Source organism: Triturus cristatus, chromosome 4_1 (genome assembly GCF_964204655.1).
Source record: "Triturus cristatus chromosome 4_1, aTriCri1.1, whole genome shotgun sequence".
NCBI classification, from domain to species: Eukaryota; Metazoa; Chordata; class Amphibia; order Caudata; family Salamandridae; genus Triturus; species Triturus cristatus.
Window position 1 is genome coordinate 736,182,128 of NC_140585.1, and position 10,317 is coordinate 736,192,444.

Genomic DNA, 10,317 nt, shown 5'->3' on the forward strand with positions numbered 1-10,317 from the left:
GATATGTTTCTGATCCTTCATTTGTTGCAGTTACACTTCTCTGATCCTTTAACAACATGGCAATTTAAATCATTCAATTGCTATCAGTATGGGTTATCAATGTCCAATTGAAGACACCAATAAAATCTATAAAGAATGTTGAACAGACACTCAGGGGCTGATTACGATGTCGGTTGAAAAGCCTCCGACCGACAGTCAGATTCCCCTAGACTGTGTCGGTACCCATCCGCCCGACTCGGTCGGAAACAATTCCGACAGACTGATTACGAGGCTCGCTGTTGGAAGGGAAACCGTTCGGTCATTCTGAATCGGTTCTGACCAGTATTTAGCGAATCCGAGTCAGTCGGAGCCGATTCGTACAGCTCAACAGACAATGTTTCCAACCAACCGATTACAATGTTGGATTCCGAAAGTCCTTCCGACTCGGTCTGTCCGACACGAAAAGGCTGTCAGAAACTGACTTTGGGGGCCCCAGGCTTGCCCCCCTTCATCCTGAGTCCTCCGGTTTGGGATTGAGGGTGTACCCAAGGGACTCCCCTGTAAAACCAGGCACAGTGTCGCAGGCACCATGGGATGCCCATGACAGGATGCAAGGTTTTACACAGAGACAGATTTTCACCATAGGAGCCTGTGTTGTCGGTCAGAACACAGGCTCCCATTGAAGTCAATAGGAGTCCTTCAGATTGGTGTTCGGAAGCATCATAATCGGTCAGGCAGAGCTGCCGACCCCGAGTCGGTTGGAACCGAATCCGACAAGGTTTCCGTTTAGTTTCCGACCGACACCGTAATGAGGCCCTAAGTGTATTAATCTGTAGAATTGTTTACTGAAATCCTCACTAAGAACAGTTAGACAGTGAAAAAGGTCCAGAATGTTCTCAAGAACTTTAATAGGTTCTCTATGTCCACACTAAATTGACATTTTCTACAGCCCCTGAATTAAGCACTGTGGTTGGGTGTGAAACAAGCAAGGAAAAGTGTCAACCCCAAGGAAAAGGGGGCATTGGACATGTCTCTGTCCAAATTGCCCATTCCTTTTCTATCCATTCCAGGGGTCAGTGTCCTGATGCAATTCCCATCCAACACTAGAAAGACTTCCTGTGTATGTTGCATCAGAACAATTGCTTTTCTGGCACTTTTTTAAGAAATGGAAGTTGAACCTATACGGAAGGTTGAAACTTTAAAATTATTGTTCAATTAGTATTGTGAAGACCTACTCTTCTGTAACACAGAGACTAAGGGTTTAATTGCCTCCTGGTGAGTTGTGAAATAAGTTTGGAGTTTAATAAGTCCATTATGAAAAGGCCATAGCAATTAAAGCTTGAACATAGAAATCTTTCTATGATGCCCACGTCACTAACCAGTCCAGTGTCGTTCAATAAAGAATGTCTCATACGAGTAATCCACTTACATCTAACACCACCAATAATGCTATAGAAAATCATATCCATTCTCAACTGTTGCTTTATTCATTGTGTACCCAATATCAGACAGAATAAGATTGGACGTCTCATTTTCTTGTGTCCCCAGTTGGAAGATCTACTATTCTGTTAACAGTTTGACAAATTGTCTTCACTTTCTTTTAATTTGTTTTTGGTGTATGCCTGAATCCCAAATGGGCATTTTAGACATGTTATAGCCATGCTACAAAGAGGTAATGAGAGGCACCACAGGTCATCTGGTATTCTCTGGTAGTAAGACTAAATTCAGGGGAAAACAGTAAGTTGAAAAAAGCAAGTTGAGGTCGGTGGCAGAATGGGCAATAGAAATTAAGTTACTGCATTCAGAATTTAGAAGAAACTCAATTTTAAAAGATTTTATATATTACGATTATTACCTCAATAAATTGTTGGCATATTTATCATGATGAAATAGTGCCAACACTTATTATTTTCATTTGTAGTTGTATGTTTTTTTTTTCTAATGTTTATTATAAATGTTTTACTATTTATTATTATATGTTTTTTCTTTGTAGAATATGTATGGGCTTTGAACAGAATAAATGACACAATCAAAACAAATCAAATACGATGTAGCTTGCCATGGAGTTATTTTGTGAACCTGAAGGCTAGTGAGAGGCTTTAAATGTTTGAGATAGTGAGTCAATATGCTTCGGATTGCTAGAAGTTGCTATTAATAATAACCATCTACTATTGCAGGCCAGCGTTGTTTGGGACATATTGGCATTAATATACATTGTTTCTGGTTGCTGTTTTGTTATTGATTTGAGCAAGCTTCTTTGTTTCTATAAAACCCTTTCAGGATATGGATATATTTGAATTATAAGACTGAGGGTGTGGCAATGAAGATGGTTAAGAGGAAGTGTGATTTGGAATCATCACTTCAACCTAGCTTCTAATCTCTCAGCAACATGGTGGACTCCCTGTAGCAAAGAAACAAGATGCAGAGTAGACACTAATGATGATTTGGGAAAAAGAGAAGTGTAGGGTGGTGAAGAACATAAAAAGAGACAAGGGTCTAGAAATAGGAACATAAATACTATTTTGTTTACTATCTTAAAGGCATAACTACAAAATACAGCCTGGAGATGGAAGCGAAGTGGGTTGTTGAATTCACACCAGTAATCATGGTAGAGTAAAGTGTTAATTGTCTTTTTTTTGTGAAAAGGAGATTGTCCACATTAGGATAGAGGTTAAAGAATCCATGGTTAGTGTTACAGTCTAATGAGAGCTGTAGGCCCCTTTTACTCTATTTGAGAAGAAGAGATGCTATGAACTGGACCATCATCTGACAACCTTTTTGTTGGTTGCTAGGTGTTTCTTAGTCAGTTCTGTTGACTTTGTTGACTTTTTCTTTAAATGTCTTGGTTTTTGTTGACTACCATAAAAACAATCTTTGGTGCTTCTCCCTGGTTTACATCAGTAGTTTAAGTGGGGCAATTATTTGGTATACGTTACGGGTATATTGCTCAACCTGTTCCTCTGGGGAGATCTTTAATGAGAAGGGCAGCTTATCGAAGTATGATGGTTATGAAGAAAGGGGAAAGGGGTCAGCAACTTTATTTTTAATTTTGGTCTGGGGTCCTACTATAGAATGCACATGGGGATAGGCAGGTAGATGTTCATCTACTTGAAGGAATATATTTATGCTACATTGAGGGGGGTGACGTATTAAATTCTGGTTCAGTGCATGACTTTCAATAGGCAGGGTAGGGTGAATTGTGTTTGGGGATAAGTGCTGCTAGGACATTGGTAGAGCTCATATCTGCAGTATCTTTGTTCGATTAAAAGTACTGCTCAAATTCTCAAAGTCAAATTTGGTGTGAGAGCTGGAGATGAGTAGAAAGGGAACTGGAGATGAGTAGCAAGACTGAGCAAAAAACTTGGGAAGAAGTATGTAAAGGTTAAATCTGGGCCAGGGATTTGTATAAACGTAACAATTGAACTGGCGGTGCCTGGTGTTGACAGTCTGGGAGTCAGTAGCATTTTAGTGGTTTAGGAAGGTTAAGTTCAATGACTTCTAATGACTATTCTTATCTGTGGAATTAACCTAGATTCATAAACATCCTCTCTGAATAAGCTGCAAGCACATATGTATATGCCGAGTGCTACTGCTAATTTAGCACAATATTTAATGTTTTTAGTCGCCTTCTTGCTTGGACTCACTCCCTGTTATGTCATTTTAAGATATCACCCCTAGATTAGCTGTTGACGCACTGAAAAGAGCAGCCCAGTGGCATGCAAAGAAATAGGTGACCAAGTCACTGAATCAGGGATGTATGGCACTCTTGCTTAGGAAGGCGTAGGCTAAATATGAGGAACTAGTTAACTTTTGTCTACAATCTAGTCTACCATTCTTGTTCATCACATTCGAATAGAGGTTGGCTAAACAGGTTCAACCCAGAATAGAAATGAAATGTGTTTGTTGGATGATACAAAAAGCTTTTATTTTACCCAATCTCACAACAGATCTTTATATCGCAACAGATCTTTATACTGTCTCCTCAAAGACTTGTTTTGCTGAAGAACCAATGACGTCCATGGGCACTGCTTGAGGCGGTAGAGGTAAAGAGACAGCTTGCCACCTCATTATACTCATGTTACTTTAATTCCAAAATGGGTTTGTAATGCTTCATTTTTCATCTACATGTACACACTTCCCTGTAGATATCACAATAAATGCTATACTCCCCCTTACTGTAGGCCAGGTGGATAAGTAGACAATCTGCAGCTCTATGGTCAGGGTTTGGATCAGGGGAAATGAGGTGCTATTGTATCACTAGTTAGAGAGTCTCAAATTGAGAAGAAAAAAAATGCACATTGGCCAATGTTCAATTATCATAATGTTGCTAAGATCACTATATGAATATTTGATGAGGTAGAAAAATAATGTAGAAGGAACATATGACTAGAATTCCAAATGAAAGCTTTTCCAGCACTTTTAGGAAACCAAGACAATACGTTTCCAAAATGCTCCTGAAAGGTGTGAGGGTGGATAGGGGGACAGTGCAACTTTAGAAAACCATCTACACCTTTGTTCCTGGTTGATCATCATAGGTTGAAGCTCTAAACATTACCATCAAGCATGTCTCTCACCATAGAGAAACCCAAACACTGACATGCATAACAGAATCATCAAAGCTTGGGCTATAGTAGTATCCAAGGCAGGGAGGGTGGAGGAGCAACGGTGGTACAGACGAGTGGAAATGAGCAGGGGCGGCATTGGAAGAGCCTGGGTGTATAAAAATAAATCAAGCGCGACAGGTAGAGGGAAGCAATGGACTAGCTGTGGGGGAGGGGATATGACGGGAAGCAGCACAAAGACCAGGGCACAAAACACACATGCTCTGCCATATTGAAGGCCCAAAAAGAAAGTAATTTGCTGAATGAAAGCAGTGGACGGATGCAAGTTAACGGTGAAGGAACTGTTCTTCGGGAAAGGACAAACACAAGAGGAAGGAAAGTCATCAAATAAGAAGATAGCAAATGAGATTGACAATCAAGTCAACCAATGATAAGCAATGGGATTACCCAACACCCACTGTAAGGATTAGTATTGTTTATATAAAGCTGGTTTGTATAAGACATAAAATGGCATAAATGGCAAGGTGACTATCGGCGGTAACTTTTATGGTAGAGAGAATGGTGGAACAATAGATACCCACGTAGGTTTAGATTTGCATGGCATGTGATAATACTCTAGTTTTAGAGCTGCAATTCTGATATTTTATTACCTGGATGATGATGCACTAATTACTGAAGAAGGGCAATAATAGAAATTATATCTCCTGACATACACTGTAGACAAATTAAATGCTACAGGATTTATATTTTCTCTGGAGGGGTGGAGAGGGCCCACTGTATAATGAACAGCTCCAGTGGATTAAATATCAGCATGCTGGTTATACAATCAAGTTTCTGTCAGTTTCATTTTCTGATGGGTACGTTCATGTTTTGTTGTCCTACTGAAATGATGCTCCTCATTAGTGAGGAAAGCCAGGGAGTATTAGTAATTAATAAGTTCACCCTCATAAGAAGATGTAAAACCTATGAATGTTCATCTAATGTTTTTAGAAAATACATGGTTTACTAGCTTTTTAGCTGAAATCATAGGTGAGACGGCCCCCTCCTACCCCGTAACCAAGAAGGGCCTTTCTCACTCACTCTACCTGTTACTGGCTGCATGACGATTTTAAAAAAACATAATAAAGGTTTAAGTTGATATAAGATAAAAATTGCGCAATTAGATGCATGAAAAATGGATGCAGTTGAGAGATATCATAATATGTTTCCTTCTTTAAATATAATAGACAGCTTTGAGACAGATGGAACTCTTCTCCCGTAGAATGGATAAAACAACCTCCAAATCCCAAAAAGAATGGGAGGGGGGATTAGACTGGGCATGGATGGGTCCCTGTGTACGCAGAAGTGCAACACTGGGTGTGTATGATTTAAACATCCAGCTCACTCTGCTCTCGTGTGTAAGTGTTTTTTTCCCCCTGCAGAACATCTGATTGGAGTTGGGGGGGCCTGATGGTGCGCCATTATGAGTGAGTCAATTGTAGTCATGTGGGTGCCCGAGGGCCTTTAAAGTCCTTGGCTGGGCGCTTGAGGCAGTGAACTGCTTTGCTTGCCCCTAGGACGTCTCTGACATCTTGCCTCCTTCCCTATTTGCCCTTGTCCAGTTGCTGGTTCGTAGGCTCCCTGCGCGCATTATTCATATTCCTGCCTTGTTCCCAGTTGGCGGGACTACTTCGGAAATGGCCAAGTGTCAAAGATGGAAATCTTTCTCGTTAGGGTTACTACAGTCTGAGAAAATGTCCAACAATTTAGATTCCAATGAATGACTGACAAATATTTCCTGAAATATACTCAACTGTTCCAAAAATTAATACTTGCAGAAATTTCACAAAAAGTATGTTAAAATATGTGTTTGATCCACTTTTTTTTATTTTTGCCTGATGGTCCACATTATAATTGAGGACTGTTATGCCCCTCAGAGCAAAGGACACTCCATCTGTATTTGTTTTTCAATAGCCATAAACAGGTTCGAGGTACAAAATAGAAGTTAAAGGTGGGTGTGGCAGGTCCTGGATCTAGGTCAGTGTTGGTCACAGCTAAACTGAATGTTGGCTCCTAGAAATGTGCTAGTGGTTTGATTGTGGCATCTTCCTATCTTCAACCGCCTACTTCCTGCTATTTGCAGCTAAAGAATAGGGAGTTGTTTGGAGCTACCCTCTGCCTTCTTGAAGTAGGATCTGGCGCTCAATTATGTGCAAGAAACTTGGGGGCATATGTATCAAATGATTTTGTATTTGCAAACGCTGCGATTCACAAAAAAACAGCGTTTGTGAATACAAAATCGCAAAACGCGATGTATGAGCCATTTTCGCATCGCATTATTAAGGAATTGCTAATTTTGCGATTCCTTAATTTTGCGTAAGCATTTATGGAATCGCAAATTGCGATTCCTTAAATGCTATGTAACAAGCACCCAAGTTGTGCGATTTCTCCTTAAGAAATCGCAAATTACTACCAACTTGAAGTTGGTGGTAATTTGCGATTTCTTTGAAAAATGCACTTTTTGGCATTTTTCAAAGTGCCATGTGGCGCTCATACATGCCCTTAGAGCATGTATGTGCACCATATGCGCGCACATGCTCATTTGAGGGGTGCATCAGGGTGTTCTTATGACACCCTTGCACCCTTGAAATTATTCATAATTTGCGATTCTCTATTTGCGAATCGCAAATTGAGAATGACTTTCTATTCATTCCTATGGGCCTCCTGGCCCATAGGAATGAATGGGAAGGTATTCCTTAATTGCGATTTCGCAATTTGCTAATCGTAATTAAGGAATAACAAGAAATCGCAAAATATTTGCGAATTTTTAAATACATCCCGTTTTGCGATTCTCAAATAGCGATTCTCAAAAAATCGCTATTTGAGAATCGCAATAACGGATTTTGATAGTTATGCCCCTTGGATGCTTGCTAGCCACCAGCCCACCCAGATGACTTACACACCCAAGCTTCACAAAGCTAACCTTTACACTTTGTGCAATGGGAAGTCAACTATTGGGATCAGAAGACCTTGCATGGGATTTCTGTAGGACACGCTAGGAAGATTTATTAGCTTCAGCCAATACAGCGGCCTGTATTAGTGCACTTTAGTGGCTATAATACAAGAAGGTAACACTCAGCATGAAAAATAAGTGAATACGTGCTATTGTGTCTCATTGGAATGGGAAGATATCCTGACTCAAAAAGTGGGACACAATATAAATAGATGCCCCTGGCTGAAAATGTGATGTCTTCATTGTTAGTGAGCAAAGTTGGAAATTTAGGATAAAAACGTAAGTTTGTCCGGGCAAATTAATAAAAAGTAGGAGCCTACAGAGTTTAGGGGAGTGTGGTCTCCAGGGAGAGCTGGGGTACCACGGGACCTGCACTTGAAGCTGCTTGAACTCTCTTAAACTGCTTTATCTATACCATCCAGTGGCATAGCTGTCTTCTCTGGGGTTTGGTGCCACCAATCAGAGCCCAGCATTATAATTGAGAAGTGCTGTTTCGATCAAAACCTCTACAATGGCTGTTTGGACGCCCTTCGAAGACAAAGAAGTATAAATCATCTTGAGATGAGATGAAAATCCATACAGAAGAGATATTTTCGGAAAATGAATAGCACATTTCCACAAAAGGCCATACATTATTTGGGAATGGATTACATTTTTTCTCTGCCAAATCCAAGCACATATTTTCAAACACTGATCAGTTTCAGCTGCAGTTTTTTTGCTCATGTGCTTAAGAATGATATATCATATATTCCAAAGTTCTACAAGTTTGCAACGGCGGCCGAGTGGTGAAATGTTGCCATTGCGAAAGAACTACGGGAATGGAAGTCCAATCCACGTCTACGGAAACAGGAACATTTAAATGACCTCTTTTCTGGAAAGCATAGTCTTAAAATCTAAAGGTTTTTACTTTTTACCCCAAACCTTTTCCAAAAAAGATAACGTTGTTGCTTCTTTGTGCCCAGCAAACACCTTTCTTTGAATTTTAGTGGCATTATAAAAGAAATAAAGTGAAGTGGAGAAGTACTTATTCTCTTTAACTGAAAATGAAATATTTAGTACATTTACTTGAGAATAAATGTGGTCTCACTGCAGTTCACTAAAGATACACAAACATAGACTTCATAAAGTGTTTCCATGTCAAGTGACTTATTATACAGAGATCAAGGAATGAGTTGAAACAAGTGTCATTCCTTGAAACAATTCCATGCAGCTCCGACAGACTGGGTTCTATTTGTAGTAGCCAATCTCATATACTGGGCACCTTACCTGGGATGTTTTGGCAGTGTCAGCGTCCATTCTGTTGCCAGTGAGAGAGCCTGGCTGTGGTGGCGGCTGATGAGAGGTCCTGTCAGTGGTGATAGTTGTGGCGCGAGCTGTCGAAAGCTCCCGGCTCTGGTGGTCGTTGCAGAGGGTCTGGAGTTGTGAGAGGGCCGCCTGAAACTGACCTGCTCTAGTGTGTGTTTGCCTGGGGCTGCACTTCACGCAGGGGTATTTAAAGTTCATTCAGTGAGCCACAACACCCTCCCCTGCCTCCTGTTACTGGCACCACCACTGGGCTGGAGAGGGGCGTTGTCATCACATGGGCTACCACCCCTGCCTCTCCCCCCTGCCGCCCCTTTCCACCTTCACCCACTGTCACGAGAAGCACACATGCTTCCCATCAACACTGCACACAGGCGGCGGGCGGTCCTTTCATCCTTTACAAACGACAGAACAAACATGTGGCAACCATTTGTGTTTGTTGGCTAGTAAAGTGAATGCCATTCTTTAGCTACAACTCGTTTGTTTACAGTACTCCTCTAATACCAGTGTTTCTTTTTTAATGAATTAGTCCAATAGTTAAGGTAAAACAACAGAAAGGTACATTTTGTTTAATTGTTTTTCCAAATTTAATATTTATCATTTTAACATCCTCTGAAAACTGATCGACAATCTTGGTCATGCTGTTGTTGTGTACAGTAGCTGAAACCAGTCGCACGTATGTGTTTGTCTTCGCACTATAGTATCAATGTGTATTAAGTTATGGTAGTCACATTTTTTTGTTAAGTATATTTTGTCCTCTTTCCTACCTAGGGTGATAAAATAACGTGACTTGCTGAGGTTATTACAAGTGGTCTTTTACGATAAAAAAAGTCGAGATACACATACAATTAAAGGATTGATCTGGAAAACAGGCTGGTATTATGGAATGTCTGAATCACGTTTCATAGGAAGAAGGAAAGACATCCCTGTCCCACCATATAGGAAGCAAAGGTATTGTTGCTGGGCAGTGCACGTGAAGCCCTTCAACATTCCTCCCGCCTCTTCCTATGAGGGCAGCCCCGTGTCACGCAAGAAAATAGTGGCTGAAAATACAATTGAATAGAACCTATTTATTTATTCAAATAAATACAGTTGCCCGAGGGAACAAACTTGGAAATGATAGTACTTAAAAAGTGTCTTTTTCCCAGTACACCGAATACAGCATTAAAACTGTCGTCCACATGCAAACCATCCTTTTTAGGTCGTGCCTACTAGACAGCGCATGCACTGCCTGTTATAAAACATATTATGGCCTTGCTAAAAACATACAGGGGCTTAGAGGCCTCTAGTTGCTTACCATTGCTTGCTTTTCCCGTCATTCTCACTTAGCTGCTTCTTATTCGCATCCCAGCTTGTCAATCTTGTGTTTGTTCCTCCCATGGATCATAGCTTCCTTCCAATCTCTTTTGATTGGCTGGCTTTTATTCTTTCACTGCTTGTTTTTCAAGTACTAATTTTTCTTTTGGGTTAAGCATTTCATAA

The 10,317-nt window shown here is 40.6% G+C and overlaps 1 protein-coding gene across 2 annotated transcripts in view; it reads right to left on the reverse strand.

The window, feature by feature from the left end:
- Positions 1-9,000, reverse strand: part of PAH (phenylalanine hydroxylase) — a 219,365-nt gene extending 210,365 nt beyond the window's left edge. For both annotated transcript variants that reach the window (XM_085653236.1, XM_085653235.1), the window contains exon 1: positions 8,800-9,000. In XM_085653236.1, coding sequence (XP_085509362.1) covers positions 8,800-8,829 — 30 coding nt within the window. In that variant the 5' untranslated portion in view covers positions 8,830-9,000. The remainder of the gene's footprint in view (positions 1-8,799) is intronic.
- Between the last annotated feature and the right edge of the window lie 1,317 nt (positions 9,001-10,317).